Below are 26613 nucleotides of genomic sequence, written 5' to 3'. Positions count from 1 at the left end.
CAGGCTGGTTTCATACTCCTGACCTCAAGCAATCCACCTGTCTCGGCCTCCCAAAGTGCTGAGATTACAGGCATGAGCCACCGCGCCAGGCCTGTTCATTTTTTAAAAATCTTTTTTTCTCTTCACATTGTATGATTTCTGTTGATCTATCCTCCAGTTCACTTACACTTTCCTTTACCATCTCCTTTAGCTATTCAGTCCGTCTAGTAAATATTTTATTTTAAATATTATCTTTTTCTATTCCAGAATTCTCACTTGTTTCTCTTTTTATTGTTTCTATTTCTTTGCTGAGATTTCCTCTTTTTATTCATTGTGGACAGAATATGCTTTAAATTTCTGGTTTGCTTCTTTCAACATCTGATTCATCTTAGGATCAATTTTGTGCGTGAAGCACTAGTTCTAGTTCATTCCAGGCAGCACATTCCCCAAAAGCAAGCGTATATATCATTGCCTACTAAAACAAAGCAAACAAACAACAAAATCCCCAGAGTAACAGAATCTAGAAAGTACCACAGCTGAACATTCATAATGCTAGGGTACAATTTAAAATTCCTCAACATACTGAATACCAAGAAAAAAATTTGAGGGGAGGAGGGACAGAAAGTTTGGTCTCCATTCAGATATTTTATCTTTAGCTGAACTGCTTCAAGCCTATTCTGTACATATGTTGTTCAAGGATTGGTAAGAGATCTGAATACACAAGAAGATCTTCTCTCTTTCTTGTTTCTTTCTGGGAGCTCCCTGCCTCTTCAGCAGCCAAATATTCCCCAGCTTCAGTTTTCTGGTTCTCTTGGCCAGAAATACTGCCTTGTGCCCACCACTTCACATGCGCTATGTAGACTACCCTTAGCTCCAGGCTGAAAACTGTGACGATGGGAACTGGCTTTGTATAACTCCCCTCCTGCTTGTATGTACTTGCTGCAACTCTACCTGCTTCTGTTCATTCTCTACTGCCTTCATGTATTATCAGATTTTTTTTTTTTTTTTTGAGACAGAGTCATGCTCTGTCGCCCAGGCTGGAGTACAGTGGCATGATCTCGGCTCACTGCAACCTCTGCCTCCTGGGTTCAAGTGATTCTCCTGCCTCAGCTTCCCAAGTAGCTGGGATTACAGGCATGTGCCACCACGCCCGGCTAATGTTTGTATTTTTAGTAGAGATGGTGTTTCACCGTGTTGGCCAGGCTGATCTCGAACTCCTGACCTCCAGTGATACACTCGCCTCAGCCTCCTGAAGTGCTGGGATTACAGGTGTGAGCCACCGCACCTGGCCTATTATCAGCAGATTTTATAGTTGTTTTTTGTGTGGGAGTCATTTATTATGGTCTTACGCTATCATTACCAGAAGGAAAAATCTGTAGTTTTTTTTTTTAAAAAAGATGATTTCTGTTACATACGATGTGTTTCTTTTTCAGAACTGAGACTAAAAACAAACTAATGAGGTGTTGAATTTCATCAGAAAACACATCTATTTCCACATCAAAGCTGATGTAATTTTAGGGTTGTCTTTTGTTGAGAGTTGTCTATTAATGTGGTTTTAGACTTGATATCACTCTCTCATCATAAAATGATACTCTATAATTTTTTCCAAGGCACCAGAGAGAGTAATAGTGAGATTGGGAAAGCATAAAAATAGAAAACAGTGGAACTTCTGGAATTCTTGATATATTCTTACAGATAGATTTCAGTAAATTGCCAGCAAAAGATTTTCTCAGACATCCTTTCCTCAGGCATTCAGGACTTCTTATGTAAATAATAAAACCACTTAAATTGATTTTATTAACTGTCAGTGATGTAACTGTTTCTGGGTCTCATCTATCAACAAAACTATTTTCAGAACAATCCCAAAATTGAATTTGTTCTAAAAATTGTATTTCTATCTGAATGGTATATCAGAGCTTAGATGCCACAGGATAATACTTATCTCTGTAGTCCATAGAAGTAACAATGCATGTTCATTCTGATAGCTTTATGTCTTTTCTTTGTTTAGCAGCATTAATATGATGGGGTAAGATAACTTTTCTTTCTCTTCTTTTTTTTTGTTTTTTTGATTAGTAAGACTACCAGAAAGATAACTTTTCTTTCTTTAAAGCAATGGTATGTTTAAAAGCCACTTGAACCGTCAGTACATTTCAATGAAAAGTCTGAAGGCTTTGTATTTAGAAACCAAGGTCAGCAACCTTTATGCCAAAATCCTGTTTTAAGAATAGGATAATTGAAATGTAAGTTCTGAAGCAAAAGTTTGCAGAGAATTTCTCTTTGATTTACCTGAAGGAGTTTCCCTCTAATTGCACAGAAATGAAGGCAAGCGCACACAAAGCGGCCCTCTGTTCTCGGGTGTCTGTGAATGCTGGGGGCTGATGTGGCCTCTCTTGGGTAGGTTTCTATTCTAGATAACAGAGCGGTCCCTGAAGCAAAACGGGGTAGAGCTGGGCAGATAGAGTAAACTAAAATGTGTGTCTTTAGGGAAAAGTGCCCTTAGCAAATGTTTTCCCTGGTGTGCGCATTCTTAGTATTGTGCCTGGCATATGTGGTAATACACATTCAGTTACCAATTGAATCAGTCATTCATTGACTCAGTAAAACCTTTTGAATGACTCCCATGTGCCAAGGTACCAGGACTGTCCTAGTGGGGGGAATAAAAGTGAAATTTTAGTCCTTTCTCCTGAAGAAATCAGGGTCTAGTGGAAAGCAAGGTGGGACGGGAAGGAAGCTGGCCGGTGGAGCTTGGCCCTGTGCTAAGCCTTCCTTCCACTTAACTTCCTTCCACTTAACTGTGGGTAATCGTCTGAAACTCCCTACAGACCTGGGAGGAAGCTATTGTATTGAAGGGGCTGTATGGAGTCAGGGAGAGAAGCCAGGCTTTAGAGTCAGATGGCTCTAATCGTGCATCTCACCCTCTCTGTGTCCCCAAGCTCTCCCTCTGTAAGATGGGGACAATGACAGCACCCACCTCCCAGGTCTACAGTGGGACTGATGTGAGGGTGCAGGGCAGTGTGGGAATGGAGCCTGCACATGGTGGGTGGTCAGGTAGCAGCCACTGTGCTGTCACTCCCATTTGGGAAGTGAGCAAGTCTCCTACCAGGCAATAGTGAGGAAGCAACAGATTCAAATCTAGGTTTACCTAACATAGTCCCAGGAATTCTCACAAAACAGTTCTGCCTCTGTCCCCAATATAAAATAATTGTTCTCGTGTCAAGAATGGGAAATGAAGTCACATTTTTCTATGGAAACCAAAACTCCAAAGGATAGAAGATAAGCCTCAATCATGACCCCTCAGGTAGCTTAGCTCTCTTCTTCCTTCATTAATATTGTTCTGTTAAATCAACAGTAGGGCTTGCTATCTCTGATATTAAAGATATTGAAAAATATTAAGATGTGCAAGGCACCAGTTTCTTTGACTTTCTGTTATCTCCATGAAGGAATGTGAGCTCTATGTACTAATTTATTAATTGGTGAAACTCATCATAGCTGTACTCCTTTGGGAAAAAAACAAAACAAAACAAAAAAAAAACACTGTATTTCCGGGGCTCATCTTGTCTGGGAATTTTTTATCTTTTTTGAATTGGGACGGGGATTAGAGAATATAGTACTGATCCTGCCTTTAAATGCCATTTCATTCAGCAGTCGATGTGCAGTGGGGATAAAGCCCCTCCTCCGCCCACTCAGAAAGCGGGGACCATTTCCTGCTCCAGATGTGGTCGCTGGAATCTCTGGGAGGCGTCCTTCTGCGGCTGGTGTGGAGCCATGGTGGGTATTTTAAAACTGAGATTCTGTATACTGAGCACCTCACCACTGGCGTGGAGACAGCCAGGCACTTCTTCCATGGCCTTGCAGAAATCACTTCTTGTGATTTCGCTACTGGTACCTATAACCTAAGAATCTGGAGATAGAGATAATTAATTATCTTACATTGAGAGCCATCTCTGATGACTGTTTTGACTTGCATTTCTTTGAGGTTAAACCTTTTCACTCATTTATTGACTACTGGCATTTTTTAAAATGAATTGTGTCTGCCTGCCTTTATAATAAAACACTCAAGACTGTGTATTTATTTAAGTATCGCATGCAAATAAAAAAAAAGTTTTAGAGTGAAAGGTTAGTCTCCTCTCTCTCTAAGTCCCACAGTTCTCCTCTCAGAAGCAGTTGCTCAGATCCAGTTCTTGAGATGTTCCTTCAGCTATTCAATGCATGTATAAGTACACTGGTGCTATGAACACTGACCCAATTATTTTCAGCTAGCAAGGTGTCTTGTTAGTAACCTCCTCATTCTTTTCAGTGGCTTCATAATCCATTGTTTGTATGTATGTACTGTGTTATATTTAGACCATCCCTATTGCTGGACATGTGTGTTGTTTTCAGTGATTTCTTTTAGAACCACAGTGTTTTAGGGGTTGACCTGGAGTACACTTCTTTCTGTACTTGTCCATCTGTAGGATAAATTTTGGAAGGTAGAATGGCTGGGTCAGAGAGTCTGGGCATATGTTAATTTGTATGGTATGAGAATAATTTACATGAGGAAATTATAACTCTAATATTCATCAAGATATTTTCTATCCTCTAGCTCGGCATTCCTGCTGGCTGTTCTGTTTGCCCTAAATGTGGGGCCAGCAATCACCTGTCTGCCCGATTCTGTGGCTCCTGTGGTATTTGTGTGAAGTCCCTGGTGAAACTTAGCTGGGACAGAAGCCTGACTCTAGCTGCTGAGGAACCTCGCCCTTTTTCTGAGGTGAGGCCTCCCCTGTAGTAAGAACTGGTACCCAGGAAGAGGCTGTAACTCTGAATGTGTGTGCTCCACCCTGTGAATCAACCCGGGGAAGAGACCCAAAACTTTTAGAACTTTCACATGGAATTTCAACTAGGTGTGTAAATAAATGCAGTCAATTTAGATTTTAAACACTCGAATGATTTCTTCAGAAATCAAAGATCTAAATGGGCATATTTGTGTGTAGTAAATTGAGGTCTATGCCATTGCATTTGCAAGGCCGTAGACATAATGCCACTTTAGTGGCTTTAAAATACATGAGACAGAATGCACTTCTCTTGAATTTCTTATGTAGCATTCTGAGAACTTTTCCTTCCCCTTTTTTATATTTTAGAAAGCTTAGGGTATATAAGATTGCTTTTGTAATTTATAACAGCTGGGCATAGTTTGAGGCCAAATCTCACCGGGTTATTTTCAGAAGTACTTAAGCTCTAACAACTGGCTTTGTGTTAGATTTTTATAATTTTATACATTTCTCTAAGCTGGATAAAGACTTTCCATGTTTCTTCTCATCTCTTTATTATAAGAAGTTAAAGATTGATCATTATTAGAGGATGCACTCAGCACTTTGTATGCAGTTTTAGGGAGTTCGTGACCTTCTTTTTTTTTTGAGACGGAGTCTCGCTCTGTTGCTCAGGCTGGAGTGCAATGGTGCAATTTTGGCTCACTGCAACCTCTGCCTCCCAGGTTCAAGCAATTCTCCTGCCTCAGTCTCCTGAGTAGCTAGGATTACAGGCGCGTGCCACCATGCCCAGCTAATTTTTGTATTTTTAGTAGAGATGGGGTTTCACCATGTTGGTCGGGCTGATCTCGAACTCCTTACCTCGTGATCCACCCACCGTGGCCTCCCAAAGTGCTGAGATTACAGGCATGAGCCACCATACCCAGCCGTTCATGGCTTTCTTAACCCAGTTTGAAAGATTTAAATCCTAAATTGCCACTAGCCCTTATTCCTTTGTGCAAATGAAACAAAGGTGTTCTTTTCTCAAGACACTTGACTGCCATCTATTGGAAATTGCTTGTAATATACTGGTTTCTCTACTAGAAAAATTACCCTAATACATATGCAAATATATGATGTTCACCATATGAATGGTACTACTTTGAATGCAGTGACGTTGTGCAACGCACAACCTTTCATGGTAGTCCTCTCAGGTCCCCAGGTTTAGATGCAGGAAAGTATGTTAGAGAAAATGTTGGTGACCAGTGGCTGAGTGTGGATTAGTAGTGAAGTCTATGCTCTATTGGATTACAGAGCTGAAAAGGATAGATATCTTCCAGGAATCAAGCAGGCCGGCAAACACCCCTTGATTTGCTGACTTTTAGATAATAAATGGCTAATCATGGATCAGGCTGGAAGTTGCTGAGAAAGACAGGAGCAAGGAAGATGAGGCAAAGGCTGGAAAACCCTATTAGTTCAAAGTACACTTTTCTTGAGATACTTTTTATTCTGATTAGAGTTGTTTTCTGTAAGTAAAATGCAAGATTGATTAAATTATATTCTAATTTTAAAAATGTCTTCTGCCTCACTCATAGCCCCGATGTGCCTGGCAGTCCCTGAATATTCCTTTGCCCAGATCTGATGTTGGGACTAAGAGGGACATAGGAACACAGACTGTTGGCCTCTTCTACCCATCTGGCAAGCTGCTAGCAAAAAAGGAACAGGAAATAGCCTCTCAAAAGCAGAGGCAGGAGAAAATGAGTGACCATAAACCCCTCCTCACAGCCATCAGCCCAGGAAGAGGTAAGGGGGAGGATGCCCTTTCTTCTGGTCGGGAGGGAATTCACTCTTTCTCTGAAAGAACATTTCATTTTCTCTTCCTTTTAGATTTATTTGTATGTGTAAGAAGTAAGTTTCTTTCTTTTCCTCTTTTTCAAGTAATTTTCTTTGTATTGGAAAAAGAAGCTCTTCCTGTAAGCTCCTTCTTAAACTTTCAGTATTCTGATGTTTTAGCTCATAGCCCTGTTGTCTAGTTCCTCAGTCACATGGCGCATGTGGGTTTCTTTTGTCGTGACAGGCATGTTGTTAGTGCGCAGTGCTATTGCTATCTGCCATTATCCCTTTTTTTAATTGTAAAATTTAAATAACATAAAATTCACCATTTTGACTATTTTTAAGTCTATAATTTGGGCCAGTTGTGGTGACTCATGCCTGCAATCCCAGCACTTTGGGAGGGCAAGGCTGGAGGATCTCTTGAGTCTAGTCTGGCCAACAAAGTGAGACCCTGTCTCTACATTTTTTTTTTTAAAGCAGTCATTTGTGGTGGTGCATGCCTGTGGTCCCAGCTAGATGCTTCAAATTTCATTTTGAAATTTAATCTCTATTGTGGTGTTATTAAGTGGCGGGACCTTTTGGAAATGGATCATGAGGATGGAGCCCTCATGAATAGATCAGTGCCTTATGAAAGGGCTGGAGGGAATGAGTTAAGGCCCCTTTTTGTCCTTTGGCCCTCCCTCCATGTGAGGACACAGCGTTGCCCTCCTTTGGAGGATGCAGCAACGAGGCACCATTTTGGAAGCAGAGAGACCAGGCCCTCCCCAGACACCTAACCTGCAGGGACCTTTATTTTGGACTTCTAGCTTCCAGAACTGTGAGAAATAAATTCCTGTTCTTTATAAATTACCCAGTCTCAAGTATTTTGTTTATAGCAGCACAAATGGACTAAGACAGTTTGCTAGTATTTTCTTGAAGACTTTTGTGTCTATATTTGTAAGATATATTAGTCTGCAGTTTTCTTCTTTCCTTCTACTGTCTGTCTGATTTTGGTATCAGGATAATGGTAGCCTTATAGAAACACTTCTTTTTTTTTGAAGTGGTTATGAAAAATTGGTATTAACTATTATTTAAATTTTGGTAAATTACCTGTGAAGCTATCTGGATCTGATGTTTGTCTAGTGGGCAATTCTGATTACTCTTTACTTTTTATAGGTCTGTTCAGATTTTCTATTTCTTGTTGAATCAGTTTTGGTAGTTTCTGTTTTTCTAGATATTTATCTATTTCATCTGATTAATTTATTAGCATACAGTTGTTTGTGATACTCTTTTATAATCTTTTTTATTTCAATAAAGTTGGTGATAACATCTCCTATTTCATTTCTAATTCTAGTAACTTGAGATGTCACCTTTTTTGGTCAATCTTACTAAAGGTTTATCAATTTCATTGATCTTTTCCAAGAACCAACTTTTGGTTTTATTGATTTTCTATTATTTTTATATTCTGTATTTCACTAAATTCCACTCTAATCATGATTTCCTTCTTTCTTCTTACTTTAAGTTGACTTTGCTCTTCTTTTCCTGGTTGAAGGTCAAAGATTAGGGTGATGATTTTGAGATCTTTCTTCAGAATGTGAACATTTGCTGCTATAAATTTCTGTTTGAGCTTTGCTTTCACTGCATCCCATAAGTTTGGTGTACCTTCATTTTCTTTCTTTTTTTTGAGATAGGATCTCACTTTGTCACCCAGGCTGGAGTGCGGTGGCACCATCATGGCACACTGCAGCCTTGACCTCCTGGGTTCAAGTGATCCTCTTCCCTCAATCTACTGAGTAGCTGGGAGCACAGGCACAAGCCACCACACCTGGATAATTTTTAAACGTTTTTGTAGAGATGGGGTGACACTGTGTTGCCAGTGTTGCCGGTCTCAAACTCTTGGGGTCAAGGAAGCCTCCCACCTTAGCCTTCCAGAGTGCTAGGATTACAGGCATAAGCCACTGTGTCCAGCACCATGAATCAGGGTTTTTTTGTCCATTCTGACAATCCCTGTTTGTTTGTTTTTTTAATTGGATTGTTTCATCCATCTACATTTAATGTCATTATTGATAAAGTTGGACTTATCGTTTTGCTTTTTGTTTTCCAAATGTTTCTAAATGCCTTTTTTGTTCCTCTATTGCTCCTTTACTGCTTTCTTTTGCATTGCATATTTTCCAGTGTAACATTTTGATTTATTTAATGACTTTTTCATTGCATACTTTGAGTTATTTCCTTAGTGGTTACTATAGGGTTTTCCTCATACATCTTAACAGACTATACTTCAGGTTTATACTAACTTAATTCCAATGAAATATAGAAATTCTACCCCTATAATTCAATTCCCTCTTCCCAACTTTTGTGGCATTATTTTCTAATATAACATTATGTTTATGTTTACATATATGTTATAAACTCTCAAAACACTGTTATAATTATTAGTTATAACATGATGTCTTTTAAAAAAAGAACTATTATTTATGGCTTTTGTTATATTAGCCTTCTTTTCCCCCATTTATAGTTCTCTTAATTTATTCCTTTGGATTTATTTCCTAAGCCCAATGAAGCTTTGCTCTTACTCACCTCCCCCTTTTTTTTTTTTTGAGACAGAGTCTCGCTCTGCTGTCCAGGCTGGAGTGCAGTGGCGTGATCTCGACTCACTGCAACCTCCGCCTCCTGGGTTCAAGCGATTCTCCTGCCTCAGCCTCCCGGATAATTTTTTGTGTTTTTAGTAGAGACAGGGTTTCACTGTGTTAGCCAGAATAGTCTCGATCTCCTGACCTCGTGATCCACCCGCCTTGGCCTCCCGAAGTGCTAGGATTACAGGCGTGAGCCACCACACCTGGCCTCACCCACCTTCTTTGTGTTGTTATTGGTCAATATATCTTATTTCTATATGTTATAGGCCAAACTTTATAATTATATTCATATTCATATTGTTTTACGTACTCTCTTTTTGAATCTGTTGAGAAGAAGGGAAAAGAAATATGCATTTATAATGTCTTTTATAATTACATAATTACCTTTACTGGTGGTGATGGTGGTGGTGGGGTGTGTGTGTGTGTGTGTGTGTGTGTGTGTGTGTATGTGTATTCATATTACTCTCTAGGGTCATGTGCTTTCAGCCTAAAGAACTTCGTAAGTATTCTTATAAGGTGGATTTGCTAGCAATGAATTCTCTGTTTTTGTTAAACTCTACTAGCTATAAGATTCTTGCTTTACAGTTGTTTTCTTTGAACACTTTGAATACGTTGATCTACTGTCTTCTGGCCTCCGTTATTTCTGATGAGAGTTCTGCTGTTAATATACTGGGGATCCCTTGAACCTTAGGAATCACCTCTCTCTTGCTTCTTTCAAGATTCTCTTCTTGTTATATTCTTTCAACAGTTTGATAATGTGTCTCGCTGTGGATCTCTTTGGGTTTATCCTACTTGAAACTTGTTGAGCTTCTTTTTAAAATTTTTTTAAATTTTTTATTTAAAAAGCTTTTGTGGGTACATCGTAGGTGTATATATTTATGGGGTACGTGAGATATTTTGGTAGAGCCATGCAATGCATAATAGTAACACTGATTGCATAAACAAACAAACTTGCAAAATGGAAACTAATAAAAACTCTAGATTTAATCCCCCCTGCTTTTTAACTTTTTGTTTTTTCTCTTTAGTCTTATTGTACTGTCTTAAAAAGTTGTAGTTATTATTTTTGATTGGTTCATAATTTAGTCTTTCTATTTAAGTCAAGAGAAGTTCACACACCACAATGACAGTGTTACGCTATTCTGTGTTCCTCTATGTGCTTACTATTACCTGTGAATTTTGGACCTTCGGATAATTTCTTCTTGCTCATTAACATCCTTTTCTTTCAGATTGAATAACTCTCTTTAGCATTTCTTGTAGGACAGTCTGGTATTGATGAAATTTCTTAGCTTTTCTTTGGGAAGATCTTTGTTTCTCCTTCATGTTTGAAAGATATTTTTGCCAGACATATACGATTCTAGGGTAAAACTTTTTTTATTTTTTTCAGCATTTTAAATATGTCATGCCACTCTCTCCTGGCCTATAGGATTTCTGCTGAAAAGCCTGCTGCTGAAGGTATTGGAGGTCCATTGGATGTTATTTGTTTCTCTTCTCTTGCTGCTTTTAGGATACTTTCTTTATCCTTGACCTTTTAGAGTTTAATTATGAAATGTCTTGGGGGAGTCTTCTTTGGATTAAATCTGCTTGGTGTTCTATCACTTTATTGTACTTGAATGTTGATAGTTTTCTCTAGGTTTGGGAAGTTCTCTGATACTATCCATTTGGTTTTTTTGTTTGTTTGTTTGTTTGAGACGGAGTCTCACTCTGTCCCCCAGGTTGGAATCCAGTGGTGTGATCTCAGCTCACTGCAACCTCCACCTCCTGGGTTGAAGTGATTCTCCTGCCTCAGCCTCCCAAGTAGCTGGGATAGCGGGCGTGAGCCACTGTGCCTGGCTAATTTTTATATTTATAGTAGAGATGGGGTTTCACCCTGTTGGCCAGGCTGGTCTCGAGCTCCTGATCTCAAATGATCCACCCACCTTGGCCTCCCAAAGTGCTGGGATTACAGGTGTGAGCCACCGCATCCGGCCTGATACTATCCCTTTGAAGAAACTTTCTACTCCTATTTCTTTCTCTACCTCCTCTTTAAGGCCAAATACTCTTAGATTTGCCCTTTTGAGGCTATTTTCTAGATCTTATAGGTGTGCTTTGTTGTTTTTTATTATGTTTTCTTTTGTCTCCTCTGACTGTGTATTTTTGAATAGCCTGTCTTCAAGCTCACTTTAATTCTTTCTTTTGCTTAATCAGTTCTGCTATCTAGAGACTCTGATGCATATTTTAGCATGTCAGTTCTATTTTCCAACTCTAGAATTTCTACTTGATTCTTTTTAATTATTGCAAACTCTCTTAAATTTATCTGACAGAATTCTGAATTCCTTTTCTGTGTTATCTTGAATTTCTTTGAGTTTCCTTAAAACAGCTATTTTGAGCTTTCTGTCTAAAAGGTCATATATCTCTGTTTCTCCAGGATTGGTCCATGGTGTCTTATTTATTTCATTTGGTGAGGTCATGTTCTCCTGGATGCTGGTGATGCTTGTAGACGCTCTTCAGTGTCTGGGCCTTGAAAAGTTAGGTATTTATTGAGGTCTTCACAGTCTGGACTTGTTTGTGCCTATTGTTCTTGGGAAGGGTTTCCAGGTATTCGAAGGGACTTGGACCCCAAGCCCCATAACACTGTGATTTTTGCAGACTTGTAGAGGTACTGCTTTGTGGTCTTAGATAAGATCCAGAAGAATTATCTGGACTACCAGGAAGAGATTCTTGTTATTTTCCCTTCTTTTTCCCAGACATACAAAGTCTCTCTTTCTGTGCTGAGCCACCTGGAACTAGGGATATGGTGATGCAAGCACTCCTGTGGCCACCACTATTGGGACTGAGTTGGGTCATACCTGAAGCCAGTATAGCACTGGGCCTTGACCAAGGTCCTTCCCTTCCAGGTGGTGAGTTCTACCACGCCTTAAGCATGTCCACAGATGCTGTCGGGAGCCAAGGGTTAGAGTAAAAAAACATAATTATTTACTTGATGTTCTGTTATATTGCAGCTAAGCAATCAAATCATAGAAAGTCTTTCCTGCTCTTCCCTCCCCTTTCCACAGGCAGAGGAACCTCTCCCTGTGGCCACCACCACTACTGGTCCACATGTCCACAGGGGATTCTGCCAGGCCACTGCCAATGTTCGCTTGAAGCCCAAAGGCTCTTCTGTTAGCTTGTGGTGAATGCTTCCAGGCCTGGGACTCACCCTTCAGGGCAGTGGGCTCCCCTCTGGCCCAGGGCAGATCCAGAAATCCTGTCCAAGGCCCTAGGCCTAGACTCGGGGACCCCAAGAGCCTGCTTGTTGCTCTCCCCCACTGTGTTCAAGCTGGTGCCTAGGGTGCAAGATGAAGTCCCCTTTACTTTTCTCAAACAGAATGAGTCTTGCACCATAGCCACTACAACTTGGAATGTGCTGGGTCTTCCCTGAAGTTAGCGCATATCAGAGCACAAGGCCCACAGCATACTCCCTGGGTATTGCTGGTGGTTATTTGGGCCCAGGGGCCCTTTAGTCAGCAGATGAGGAATCCTGCCAGGACTGGGGCCTTCCCTTCAAGACAGTGAGTTCTCTCCTGGCCCAGGATTTGTCTAGAAATGTCAGCTGGGAGCTAGGGCCTAGAAGGGGGGCCTTACGGCTCTGCCTTGTGCCCTGTCCTACTGTGGCTGAGCTGGTATCCAAGATACAAGACAAAGTCCTCTTTACTCCTTGCTCTCCTCTCCTTAAATAGAAAGGAGTCGCTTTTGTTGCCGTGAGCTGCACTGCCTGGAGTTGGAGAAGGGATATTACAAGTCCTCTTTAAACCATGCCAGCTGGTATCTCCCTAGGTCACGTGCCACCCGAGTTTACTGCCTCTGAGCCTAGCCTAGCACTAGGAGTTGCCTAGGAATTTCAGTCTTTGTGTCCTAGACTGCCTTTCAAGTTTACCTATGATCCCAGAGCACCTCAGCCACCAGTGGCGAGGCTTGCTGAGAAATTCAAGTTCAGACCACTAGGATGAGCAATTTCCCTCTGGCTAGGGTTGGTCCAAATGCTCCCTCCATGTGCGGGCACTGGCTGAGCCCAGCACGGCTTTATTTTCAGCTGTGACAGGGCAGTACCGAGTTCAGTGTACAGTCCCCCAGTCACTGTGCTCTCCCTCCCCAAAGTGCACACATTGTCTTTCCATGCTGTATAGCTGCTGCTGGAGGATGGGGAAGGATGGTATCAGTGATTCAAGACTGTCTCTCCTGCCCTTCTCGATGCCTCTTTCCACAATATGAAGTTAAAACCAGGTATTGTGATTGCTCACCTGATTTTTGGTTCATGTAATGGTGCTTTTCTGAGTACAGATAGTTGTTAAAATTTGGTGTTCCAGCAGGGGGGATGAATGATGTAGGCTTTTTCTGCCATCTTGCTCCACCTCCAGCTTGTTGAGCTTCTTGGATGTATAAATTCATGTCTTTTATAAAATTTGGGAAGGGTTTGGCAATCATCTCTTCAAATACTTTTTCTGTCCCATTTCTCTGTCTCTTCTGCTTCTGGGATTCTCATGTAGATGTTGGCATGCTCGATAGCTTCCAATGGGTCTCTCAGGCTCTGTTCATTTTTCTTCATTCCTTTTTCTCTCTTTTTTTTACATTGTATAATATCTATTGACCTATTTTTCAGTTTGCCAATTCTTTTTTATCCTACTTCACATTTACTGTTGAGCGCCTCTTGTGAATTATCTATTTTAGTTATTGTACTTTTCTGCTACATATTCTTATTTGGTTTTCCTTTCATGTGTTTATTTATATTCTCTTATTTCAGGAAGAATTCTTCCTTCTTTTTTTCTTTTTATTTTTTATAGGCAGAGTCTTGCTCTGTTACCCAGGCTGGAGTGCAATGATACAAATCACAGCTCACTGCAATCTCAAACTCCTGGGCTTGAGCAATGCTCCTGCCTCAGCCTCCCAAGCAACTGGGACTAGAGGTGCACACCATCATGCTTGGCTAATTAAAAAAAAATTTTTGTAGAGATGGGGTCTCACTATGTTGCCCAGGCTAGTCTCAAACTCCTGGCCTCAAGCAATCCTCCCACCTCAGCCTTCTGAAATGCATCATAATTTCTTCTATTTTTTTTTTTTTTTCTAAGAGTCAAGGTCTTGCTCTGTCACCCAGGCTGGAGTGCAGTGGTGCAATTATAGCTGACTGCAGCCTCCAAATCTTGGGCTCAAGAGATCTTTTCGCCTCAGCCTCTCGAGTTGCAGGGACTACATGTACATTCCACTACTCCTGGCTCTTCTTTTACTCCTTTTAAGCATGATTTCCTTTAGTTCCTTGAGCATATTTATAATGGCTGCTTTGAAGTCTTAAATCTTCAACATCTAGTTGCTATCACAGGCAGTTTCTGTTGCATGTTTTTTCCCCTGTGTTTGGGTCAGAGTTTCCTGTTTCTTTGCATGTCTCATGATTTTTTTGTTGGAAACTGGATGTGTTAGATAATATATTGTATCAACTCTGGGTACTGACCTATCTTCCAGGCTTGTTATTGTTATTTGTTTGTCTGTTTGTCTGTTCATTTTAGTGAACTCTATTTCACCCCCACAGTATGAAGCTTCTGATGTGACTCCATGGAGAGTGTAGCCTTGGCATGCACCCTGTCACCATAGGATGATGGTGGTTTGGCAGGGCTCTCTTTGTCTCTTTCCTGACCACACCTAGCCATTAAGCTCTGCTTATTGTTGGATGATTCCTCTATTGTTTTCAACCATGACCTGGGGCATAAATTGCTTCACGGACTGGTTTAATTAAATTTGGCATCCTTTACAGCAGGGGCGTTCAATCTTTTGGTTTCCCTGGGCCACACTAGAAGAATTGTCTTGGGCCACACATAAAATACACTAATGCTAATGGTAGCTGATGAGCTAAAAAAAAAAAAAATCTCATAATGTTCTAAGAAAGTTTAAGAATCTGTGGCCCGGCGCGGTGGCTCACGCCTGTAATCCCAGCAATTTGGGAGGCCGAGGTGGGCGGATCACCTGAGGTCAGGAGTTTGAGACCAGCCTCGCCAACATGGCAAAACCCCATCTCTACTAAAAATACAAAAATTAGCCGGGCATGGTGGCAGGCATCTATAATCCTAGCTACTCGGGAGTCTGAGGCAAAAGAATCTTTCAAACCCGGGAGGCAGAGGTTGCAGTGAGCCAAGATCATGCCACTGCACTCCTACCTGGGCAACAGAGTGCGAATCCATCTCAAAAAAAAAAAAGAAAGAAAGAAAGTTAGTTTATGAATCTGTGTTGGGCTCCATTCAAAGTCATCCTGGGTCACGTGGCCCATGGGCTGTGGGTTGGACAACCTGGCTTTACAGGGATTGTTTTTTAGGTCAGTGTTTGAATATTTTTCTTACCTCAGGAGGGCTCTTCTTAGCTGTTTATTTCTCTGATCCTCTGAGGTAAACTGGCTGGCCTATTTAGCTCATATCTCTAATGAATCTTCTAGTCTTCTTTTAACTGCTTTTTAACACACCCTCCATTGTTTTGAAAGCAGCCTTAGGCTTGAACTTTCCCACACTTTGTTGCAAATGAAGTCTGTTTCTTTGGGGAGAGATTCTGAACTCTGTTTTTTGACCTGCCTCTTCCCCTGGGCAAAATCTCTGAGCCAATGCTCTGGATGGAGACAATGGCATGTTTTTTCAATGTGGCACCATTGCTTTAGGGGCTGGGTAAGCAACAGAGCAGGTGCAGCTGTAGCCTTTGTTCTTCATGACTTGCTTCTCCCAACATGGACTTGTGCTGAATGAGCCAGGAATAGGTGGTCTGGACCCCAGTATTCTCAGTGTCCCAGATCAAAGGTAGAACATGAGTGGTAACTGAGCAGAGAAAGGGAGCCCCCATCTCTTGACCACACTTGGCCAGAACTTAGCCTGTGCAAAGGGCAATTGGGACAGGATGAGAAATACTGAAGTCCCTGACCTTCCTCGGAAGATACTACACCCCTTTGGGAACTCTGAGGAGAGGGAGCCCTGTGTACTCATCTGCACCTATATGGAGTGGAGCTGAGAAGGAGTGGAAGGGAGTGGCCCATGGTTCAAACACCACAGACTCTCATGATTCTGAGTTTTGGTATATTTTCATTAAATGTTTATTTTCTGTATGGCTTTAGAACCATTTCTAGATGGCTCTAAAATACTTGTGATGGATTTTGCTGTTTTTTTAAATAGTTTTGTTAGCAGTGGCAAATTCTTACAGGTCTGCAGCAACCTCAGTTCTTGCTTCCAAGAAGGAAAGAATTTGGCCGAGAGGCATGAGGCAGAGTGAGAGACTGAGGCAAGTTTTAGAGCAGGAGTGAAAGTTTATTGAAAAGTTTTAGAGCAGGAACGAAAGGAAGTACACTTTGAAGAAGGCCAAGTGGGTGACTTGAGAGATTCAAGTGTGCTGTTCAGCCCTTGATGTGGGGCTTATACATTGGCATGTTTCCAGAGTTTGCATTACTTCTACCCTGATTCCTCTTGGTGGGCTGTCCCCATGTTCAGTGGCCTGCCAGTACTTGGGAGGGACCACATGCACCGTATGTTTATGGAAGTTGTGTGCATGCTCACTTGAGGCATTCCCTTATCCATTGAGTGTTCCTGGAGAAAGGTCATGTACCAGTTAAACTCTGCCATTTTTCTTCTTAGTGCAGATGGCTGATCCCACTCGTCCAACTCCTGAGATCTCATCGGGAAGCTGCTGATCACCAGCTTCAGGTGTCTTCTATCTATTGGGAGACCGCTGTCCCCTGGCACCAGCTGCAGCCAATTGTTATTTTAGAGAAAGTTTAACAACTGCCTGACCATCACCTGATGGTCACCTGACATTTCTGGGGGTGGGGACAGCCTTTCCTGCCCTCCTCATGTCTCTCTAGCTACCTACTGTAACAATTTTACTGGGGAGTAGGTCCACTCAAATCCCTAGGCTGCCATGCCAGAAGTTGGTCATTCCCAGCTCTTCTTTGCCCTCTGGATGTCCTTAGTGGGAGTGAAAACCCAGCCCACAGTCTGACTGAAGTCTTCCAGATATAAATGTGGTATCAGACCTGTGGTAGATTGTCTGCAGAGATGACCAGAATCACTCCTCACATCCCTCCTGTCCTTAGGAGGAAGAGGCTGTTTCTCTTCCTTTGGAATCTGGACTGACCTTGTGACTTGCTTTGACATAGAGAGCGATAGAAGAGACACCGTGATAGTTCTGGGCCTAGGCCTTACGAGAGCTGAAAGCTTCCAATTAACTCTCTAGGAAGTCAGCACTGTGTAAAGAAGTTCAGTATAGATTACTGAATTAGAAGAGATGCCACATGAAGAAGAACAGAGCACCTGAGCCAGCACCCAACCCAAAGACTCCAGACATTTGAATGAGTGCAGGTGAAGGCTGAGCCATCCCAGACGGCTCCCAGTAGTTTGTGCCATCTTCGCTGAGGCCTTAGCCTTGTGGATGAAATAATCTTGGATCCCATAGCCTTATTTGAGATGGCTCAACTGACACCATGTGGAGCAGAGATGAACCGTCCCTGCAGAGCACTGACCATATTCTTGACCCACAGAAGTATGGGCAGTAAAGTGGTTGATGTTTTAAACCACTAAGTTTTGGGGTGTTTTGTTTGGTAGCAGTGGATAATAGAAATAGGTTTTCAGTTTCCTGTAGCAGAAACTAGTCCCTTTGAATCCCCTCATTCAGCCTGGGGACTCACAGTCTTACAATGACCCTTTCCAAAGGACTTCCTCACAAGGTCCTTACTCAGTGCTTTTTTGAGAGTTGAGATTTCATTTTAGAAATATACATCTAGGCCAGGCTCGGTGGCTCATATCTGTAATCAGAACACTTTGGGAGGCCGAGGCAGGCAGATCACCTGAGGTCAGGAGTTTGAGACCAGCCTGGCCAACACAGCAAAACCCCATCTCTACTAAAAGTACAAAAATTAGCCAGGTGTGGTGGTGGGTGCCTGTAATCCCAGCTACTCAGGAGGCTATGGCTTGAACCCGGGAGGCGGAGGTTGCAGTGAGCCGAGATCATGCCACTGTACTCCAGCCTGGGTGACAAGAGCAAGACTCCATCTAAAAAAAAAAAAAAAAAAAAAAAGAAGTATAGATCTATTGTATTGTAGCTTCTCAGTCAGAACCTCATTTTTAACATACTCCTACGTACGTATTTATTTATTTTCATATTATCTGTGTCCACTAAGAATGTGAGATCCTTGAGGGCAAGAACTCTGTTCACTTCTGTATCCTAGCCCTAGAATAGTACATGACCAATAGTAGGTGCCCAGTAAATATTTGTGGGATAAATGGCTACTTTGTGTCAAACAGTGCACTAGGCTCAGCATGATCTCTAGTGTTGTCTCGATTACTCATAGTGGACTCTCCAGATGCCCCGAGCCAGATCTCAGCCTGCTTGTTTTCAGTGCAGCTATGGTGGATGGTTTCACCCATCATTGCTAGCATGCCTCATCAAATGTGCCCCATTCTCTCTCTCGCAGTTTTATTTAAATAATTTTATCTCTCTTGACTTTGCTGCCTCCAACTTCAGAGCAGGAGAAGGCTGCCTATCCGTACACAGGTGCAACCCTGAAGCACTGGGAGTTGACACTACTTGGGCTGCCCTCACTCATGGGCAAGGGAGCCGGGGAGCAGATCCCCTAGCTTCTCTGTCCTTCAGCGGACAACTGTGAGACATGTTCTCCATGGTCCCTCATATCCCCAGCAAGATCGGGCCCCAGTTGCCCAGGGTATTAACCAGTTTTTAACACATTCGTTCTTCCTTCCCTTCCTTGTCCTGCTCTTTATACTCCATCATTTGCATGTCTCACGGTCACCTTCCAAAGAAACCACCTGTCCTAAGTCTTTATCTCAGGTTCTGCTTTCAGGGGAACCCAACTAAGAACACTTAGGTTCTCTTGTTTAATGTCACAATAACACATGAGGTAGGGGGTATTAGTTCCATTTTATTAGGTAAGAAAAGTAAGGCTTAGGGAGATTTAAGTGTCTGGCTCAACATCACTAAGCTAATAAATGGTAGATTTAGGATTTAAACGCAGGCTTGTCTGAACTCCAAATTATGTGCTCTTTCCACTGAACCATGCTGCATGACCTTGGAAAATCCCTCTGATTGCTTTCAGCTTAGTGTCTTCATTTGGTAGGTGGGATCCAATGTGGGTTTGCAGAGTCAAGTGGCCACAGGGCACAGCAAGGGCTGTGGCTGGCTGGAGAGCCTGTGCCCTGTCCAAAGCAGCCAGCTGCTCCTTGGCCTCAGGTGGTCAGCCTGTGTGGGAAGGTGAGCCCAGTGCCCCTGCATCTTCCGCCTGCATATGAGAAACCGGGCATCAGACTCACGTGAAATCTCTCAAGTTTTAAATGGTGGCAACTAATTCAAATGTGTCTTAAACCCTATGCAGACTGGAAAGGGACCCAAGAGAACTTTTTAGAGTGATGGAAATGTTTTATGTATTGATTGGGGTGTACACGTTTGGCAAGCCCCAAATGGTACATTTAAAATATTGTGTAAGGGCTGGGTGCGGTGTCTCACACCTATAATCCTAGCACTTTGGGAGGCTAAAGCAAGCAGATCACTTGAGCCCAGGAGTTTGTGACCAGCCTGGGTAGCATGGTGAAACTCCATCTCTATAAAAAATACAAACACTAGCCAGGCGTTGTGGTGCATGCTTGAATTTCCAGCTACGTGGGCGGCTGAGGTGGGAGGATCATCTGAGCCAAGGGAGGTCAAGGCTGTGGTAAGCCATGATCACACCACTGTACTCTAGCCTGGGCAACAGAGTAAGATCCCATCTCAAAATAAATAAAATAAAATATTAGGTAAGTTATGGTAGGTGGGATAGAATCATAGAAAAAGAAAAGACCCCATGTGTGGCAATCAAAATATGTTCTTTTAAGTGTCTTTTTTTTTTTTTTTTTTTTTTTTTGGGATGTAGTCTTGCTCTGTTGCCCAGGCTGGAGTGCAGTGGTGCAATCTCAGCTCATTGCAACCTCCGCCTCCTGTGTTCAAGCGATTCTTCTGCCCCAGCCTCCTGAGTAGCTGGGACTACAGGTGCACGCCACCATGCTCAGCTAATTTTTGTATTATTAGTAGAGGCAGGGTTTCACCATGTTGGCCAGGCTGGTCTCGAACTTTTGACCTCAAGTGATCCACCTGCCTCGGCCTCCCAAAGTGTTGGATTACAGATGTGAGCCACCATGCTCGGCCTCTTTTGAAATTCTATAATAGTCTATGATTAATTACATGTAACAAGCAGTTATGGAGGAAAATGGAACTTGTTCCAGAGCATAGTTGAGGTTCACTAAGGAAAGTCCATCACAAAGTTTGACAAAGGAAATTAACCTCTCTAAGAACATATGTTCCATGCTATCATTTTTCTTTCTTAGTCTCAGGAGAATCATCCAGATGGTGGGGTTTCTCTTCTTTCTTAGGGTACTGGAGAAGACAGCTGGATCACATCTCTGCTCACCTCAGGTGTTATGCTCAGAACAACCCTGAATTCCGGGCCTTGATTGCAGAACCCAGGATGGGAAAGGTGGGTGAGATGAAATTTCCACTCCACAAGTGTCCGCGGGATCAGGCTGAAGGAACCCTCCATGGACTTTGCCTGAAACTGCATCTTGCCTGGCTCCTTTCCCTTTCCTGCTCTGCTTTCTACACTTTCTTACTCTTCTGCCTTGTGAGCTCTGCTCTAATAAATCACTTGCGCATGAATATTGTCTCAGAGTCTGCTTCTGGGGCACCTGACCTAAGACAATAAGATTCTGAACATCTCATGCTCAGATGTCACACTGGAAATTCTAACAGTCAGAATGAAAGGTCCCAGAACAATTTAATCCATCCAGATCGTGCACTTAAATCATACACTGTTAATATATAGCAATAGTAACATAACAGCTGCCATTTTACAGTGCACCCAGCATCAGCATTGTATTCATCATTCTTGCCTTCACAGCAAACCTGCAAGGGAGGTGTATTACCTTTGTGATCACTTTAAAAAAAAATAACCACAAATTCCTTGACTGTCTTCCCCTCAAATGGTAGAATCTGTGTCCCCTCACCTTGAATCTGGGCGGGTCTGTGACTGTTTGACTAACGGACTATGATGGAAGTGATGCCATGAGACTTCCAGGGCTTGGCCACATAAGGTCATGTGGCTTTCTCTTGCTTGGCACACTCACCTCCAACACTTCTTGGAGCTCAGCCACCCTGCTATGAGAAGCCCAAGCTACAAGGAGTGGCTGCATGTAGGTGCGCCAGCTGAACCCAGTCCCCGAGTCATCTCTGCTCATGAGCCACATGAGTGACTAGACTCTAGATGATTCCAGCCCCCAGACATCCAACCACGTCTAGCCATTTGAGTCTTCCGGCTGAGGCCTCAGACATGTGGAGCAAAGACAAGCTATCTCTGCTATGCCCTCTCTGAATCCATAGCATAATAAAGTGGTGGTGGTTTAATGCCACTAAGTTTGGGGTGGTTTTTCACACCACAGTTGATAGTCAGAAGAAGCCTTATTTAACACCCAGGAATTTTGAAGCTCAGAGAGGTTTGGTGACCTGCCCAAGACTACACTGCTGGGTCTCATGGGGTTCAAGATTTGAAGCAGATCTGTCGGACCCTGTCAGAGTCCCATGTCCTTTCTTTGATACTACATTGCCATTATAAAAAGACAGCTCTGTGAGAGGACCTTTCCTCTGTTTGTCGCAAGACTAGAAGGAACTTTATGAAATAGGCTGTGTACTCTTCTGCTGCCAAATAGGCCAACATCAAGACGATCTCATTTTCAAGTATTGCCCAATTTCCTTTGATAATCTATTTTGGTAGTTTATGAATTTCTTCAGCCTAATCCAGAGATCTGCAAACTGTGGCGGTTGAGAAAAATCTGGCCCACTGCCCAGTTTTATAAATAAAATTTTATTGGATCACAGCTGCACCCATTCCTTTACTTATGTGGCTGCTTTGTGCTATGACAGTAAAAGTATTTACAGTACAGAACATATGGTCCACAAGACCTAAAATATTTACTATCTGACCCTTCATGAAAACATTTCTTGTCCCTTGGCTTAATCTAAATTCCTATTGCTACTTACACAGAAAGCTGCTCAACTGTGATACTTGTCCCTTAATTACCAAGCCCTGTCCCCGCCCCCTACCAGGATACCTTTTCCAAGGTGATAACATCTAGTCATGTAGTTTGATTAAAGTGCATCTCTTGAAGAATGCATAGATTTGGATCTTGCCTTTTTATTCAATTTGGCAGTCTCTTTAGAGTAGTTTATTTATAATTAGTAGAATTTAGATATGGTTGGATTTGGATCTGCCATTTTGTTCTTTGTTTTCTATTTATCTCATCTAGTTTTTGTTGCTCTGTTTTTCTTTTCCTACTTTCTTCTGTGTTAATTAAATATTTGGTTAAATTTAGAGTTTGACATCTCAGAATTTGTACACTGTTACTTAAGGCGATGAGTCCCACACCCACAGTTATGAATTCTCTCTACAACTCTTTTAAAAGCTTATCTCTGCTACTGTCCACGAAGATGGTTGTGAAGTTAGCATCAGACTGAATTATAGTCAAGTCTCAAACAAGGTGAGTAAGCCTCCAGAAGTTATTCATTTGAGAACTGACCGATTAGTAAATTGAGACAATTTATAGAAATGCTTCTGTGTAATCCATAGAAAGGAAAAGTTTCACATATTATGAAATGCTACTAGAGGCAAGCAATTTCATAGAATTAGATAAACAAGTTAAACCTCAGACAGGCACATGAAGATACAGTGAGAACAGGAGTTGTTCTGTAGTTCTCAGGCTTATTCAGACTCACTGAAGTCCGAAGGCATGTCTGTGATATAATTGATTTGGGGAAAGACTAACAAAAATATTTGCTGATATGCCCTTTGACATATTTTCTTCTATAAAATAAACCAAACTTTGTGGCCATGTGTCCTTGATCTTCCCTTTTATATGGTGACGGGGGCATTGCCACAGAGCCTGTAAGTGTGTTTCAAACATTAATTGATTGACATTAGCAGCTTTAGTTTCACTGTACAAGAAGTCAGAATAATTAATCAATCAATTGAGAAGCCAAAGGAAAAGGAGGGAAATTAACATTTATTAGGCCCTGGCAAGGTGCTAATGGTGTTGTTGAAATTGGGATAGAAGCATGGGCCCTGTCTAACTCATGGGGAGGCTGGGAGTATCTAACGAGCTAATGCACATGAATGTGCTTTGAAACCAAATAAAGCACTAACTGCTCTTTTTAATTGTTGTGGCTAGAGCAGAGCTTGGGTCAGAGAGGAACTTCAGGGGAAGGGAAGTGAGAGATGCAGGTCAAGGAAGGGGAAGGGACTGAATGAGCAGGTAGACAAAAGCAAAGTTGAGCTTTAGCCTGATCCAAGAGGAACTCTGGAGAATGAATTAAACCACAAAGTTGTCCCCAGTTGAGGCAAGGAGGAGAGGGAGCATAACCTCTAGGGCAAAGCAGCATCCACCTGCTGAGGGCACTTTGCTGGGGAAGGAGGTCCAGCAGTAAGCTCTTAGCAGCTACACAACAGCTGGGGTGAGTAACCTGGCCAGCTAGTGGGAATGGGGCAGGCCACCAGCGGCACCTCCAATGTGGTAGCTTTCTCACAAGTAGAACTGGAGTAACTGTTCCCAGGTCATTGTTTTGTTTTGTTTTGGTTTTGTTTTGTTTTGAGACAGATTCTTGCTCTGTCAACCAGGCTGGAGTGCAGTAGCACAATCTTGGCTCACTGCAAACCTCCACCTCCTGGGTTCCAGCAATTCTCGTTCCTCAGCTGCCTGTGTAGCTGGGATTACAGGGTCACGCCACCACACCCAGCTAAGTTTTGTATTTTTAGTAGAGATGGGGTTTCACCATGTTGGCCAGGCTGGTCTCGAACTCCTGGCCTCAAGTGATCACCTGCCTCAGCCTCCCAAAGTGCTGGGATTACAGAAGTGAGCCACTGCACCTGGGCCCTAGGTTTAATAAATCTTTTCTTAGCCTGTGTGTTCTAGTGTTCAGGAAGTAGCAGGCTCTTCCCTGGGACAGGAGCAGGCAGCCACGTGAGGGTGCAGGGGATCAGTCCGGGTGCACACAGACTTCTGTGTCTGACCTCATTATGTAGATGCCCATTTTACTGCATTTTGCTTTCACGACATGCCATTGAGGTAGGTCATATTATTTCCACTTTCCAGGTGAGGAAACTGAGGCTCAGAGAAGTTAAGCAACCTGCTTCTTCCAAGGGCACTAAGTTAGTAAGTGGCAGACCCAGGATTCACACTTGGCAGCCTGAGACCTTCCCATCATGACACCCTAATTCCAAGACATTGAAGGACTTTAAGCAGAGAAATGACACAATCACTTATAAAGGATATAAAGGTGACTGGGACAGCCACATGCAGGGAGGCTGGCAGACCCCTGTTGAAAGGCTATTGTGATGGTCCCAATGTGAGACGAGGGGGCTGGGGCTTCAGGGAGGGAGAGGAGGAGGGGCCAGACTGAGCCGTGGGTAAGGGGCAGAATGGACAAAGCATGCTGGGGAGGTGAGGAGGAGTCAGGAAGGACATCCAGGTCTCAGGCTCCACTCTCTGGGTAGGTAGAGCTGTACTTAATAAGGAGGAGCAGGTTAGAAGGGAGATCCTTCTTTCTAGTGGGACAAAGCAGCCTCAAATTCATGGTGTTTAAATGTTTTCATTGGCCAGAACCTTTACCTGAACAAGGCAGTGAATTTCAGCGATCACCTTCTGAGCAGTGCTGCCGAGGGTGATGGGCGGCTGTGCGGCAGCAGGTCCAGCTGGGGTGAGTTATTCCCTTCTGGCAATTTTAAAACAACTGACCAGGAACACATGGACTTGGCAGGGATAGCAGAGAATTGCTAAGAGTTTGACAGCCCAGTAACAGATCTTGCAGTTATGTTCCAGACGTTTTATTTCTCTGGCTTCTCTGAAGTCAGAGGTGAGACTTTTGAAGTCCTTTACAGGGCTTGGGGAAATTCATTTGTGGGGTGCACTTTTGGACCTAAAAACTGAAGTCCCTCTTTTTCTCTCCTTCCCACCCTTCCTCTGGTTCCTGGACAGGGGAGTGGCTCCAGGAGTCTCTCCTGCCGGGTTTAATCAAATAGAAATTTCTGATAGCCATTTTATCCTCTGACTTTTGAGGGACGTGGAAGTAAGAAATAACTGTTTGTGTGGGGAGTTGGGGGAGGGGCATCATTTTTTTCCCCAACTGTGTCATTTCAGTGAGTGACTACAGCCAGAGTACCTCAGATACTATTGAAAAAATCAAAAGGATAAAGAATTTCAAGACCAAAACTTTTCAAGAAAAGAAGGAGCAGCTTATAGTAAGTGTCTTTTTTTGGTCCTTGTGGATGTTGTCTTCAGCCTGTGATTTTCAGGTTTTATTTTGACCTTTTTTAAAATGGAAGAATAATTTCTCATTTTCTGTTCCTTTTTTATGAGGTTTCTCATGGCATCCTTGTCCTTTAGACTTCTTTCAAGTATCTCAAGATTATGAATTAGAGTTATTTCAAAGTTCCCATCAGTTTCCTGAATCATCTCTGTGTTTCCTCTGGGGTCAGTTCTGTCTGCCTATCTTTTGACTTTGGTTTGCCTCAAATATGGAACCTTGGTTGTCTGGTCATTTGACACATGAAGACTAGTTGGGTAGTGCAGATGCTGGCATGGTGGCCCAGCATGAGGATGGACCCTGAAGTCCCTGTGTGAGTGGACGGGCATGTCGTGGACAGACATCCCTGGAGGGAGTGTGGGCAGGGAGCAGGAGAAAGCCTTCAGATCCCTTGTGTTGCTGGTGGAAAAGGTCTTCCTCTGGTGGTGAGGGTGTTGGTGTGTGAAGCGCTCTCACGGGTTTCAGCTTGGGATGAAGCTTTTTTCCTTTCCCTCTACACCCTCCCGTGTCTGTCATAGAGGTCTAGGCTCTGCCCTTCTCCTTTCTTGGGCCCCAGTGCACCAAGTAGAAGCCTTTGTTGGGCAAATCTTATGCTTTCTGCGAAATAGTTATCAGGGCAAAGTGCACAAGCCTCCTGCCCTTCTTACATGGGGAAGAAGGGGTAAGGCACTAGCAATCTCAGCTATTCACCATGGAGCCCTTCATAATCTACTCATGCATTCAGGCTACGCCCAACACCTAACCTCCGTATGGATTAATTTAAGCTTCTGCAGGGCTCCCCTGGAAAGAAAACACTCCTACCTCTGGTATCTTCAGCTGGATTTTTGTTTGTTTGGTTTGGTTGGGTTCCCTGTCAGATTTCATCTACTTTCAGTCTTCTTGGAATTTCTCAAAATTACTAATTCACCGATGGTCAGTACCGTTTTAGAGTTTCCCACATCTTTTAGACTTTTGTGTTTTAAAAATATATGCCAAGAATATTCTAAAAGGAGCTTTGGAGAAAAGGGCAGTGGATGCCACCTGCTCCATCCCCAACCTTGCCTTTTAATTGGTCCTCTTTGGCTGCAATACAAAGAACAGATGTGATTAGCAGCAAGCCCCAA

At 42.7% G+C, this 26613-nt stretch overlaps 1 protein-coding gene across 9 annotated transcripts in view; it reads left to right on the top strand.

Moving 5' to 3' along the window:
• DZANK1 (double zinc ribbon and ankyrin repeat domains 1) overlaps positions 1 to 26613 on the top strand; it is an 83888-nt gene that overhangs the window by 48118 nt on the left and 9157 nt on the right. For 7 of the 9 annotated variants that reach the window (XM_055372936.2, XM_055372939.2, XM_055372940.2 and 4 more), the window contains 7 exons: positions 3622 to 3747; positions 4562 to 4726; positions 6299 to 6506; positions 20536 to 20639; positions 22618 to 22692; positions 24808 to 24904; positions 25345 to 25445. In XM_055372936.2, coding sequence (XP_055228911.2) covers positions 3622 to 3747; positions 4562 to 4726; positions 6299 to 6506; positions 20536 to 20639; positions 22618 to 22692; positions 24808 to 24904; positions 25345 to 25445 — 876 coding nt within the window. The remainder of the gene's footprint in view (positions 1 to 3621; positions 3748 to 4561; positions 4727 to 6298; positions 6507 to 20535; positions 20640 to 22617; positions 22693 to 24807; positions 24905 to 25344; positions 25446 to 26613) is intronic. The other 2 variants (XM_031005050.3, XM_019016688.4) reach the window with 1 other exon arrangement.

The sequence above is a fragment of the Gorilla gorilla genome, chromosome 21 (assembly GCF_029281585.2).
Source record: "Gorilla gorilla gorilla isolate KB3781 chromosome 21, NHGRI_mGorGor1-v2.1_pri, whole genome shotgun sequence".
In the NCBI taxonomy this organism is placed as follows: domain Eukaryota; kingdom Metazoa; phylum Chordata; class Mammalia; order Primates; family Hominidae; genus Gorilla; species Gorilla gorilla.
This window is presented reverse-complemented; position numbering and strand designations above follow the sequence as displayed.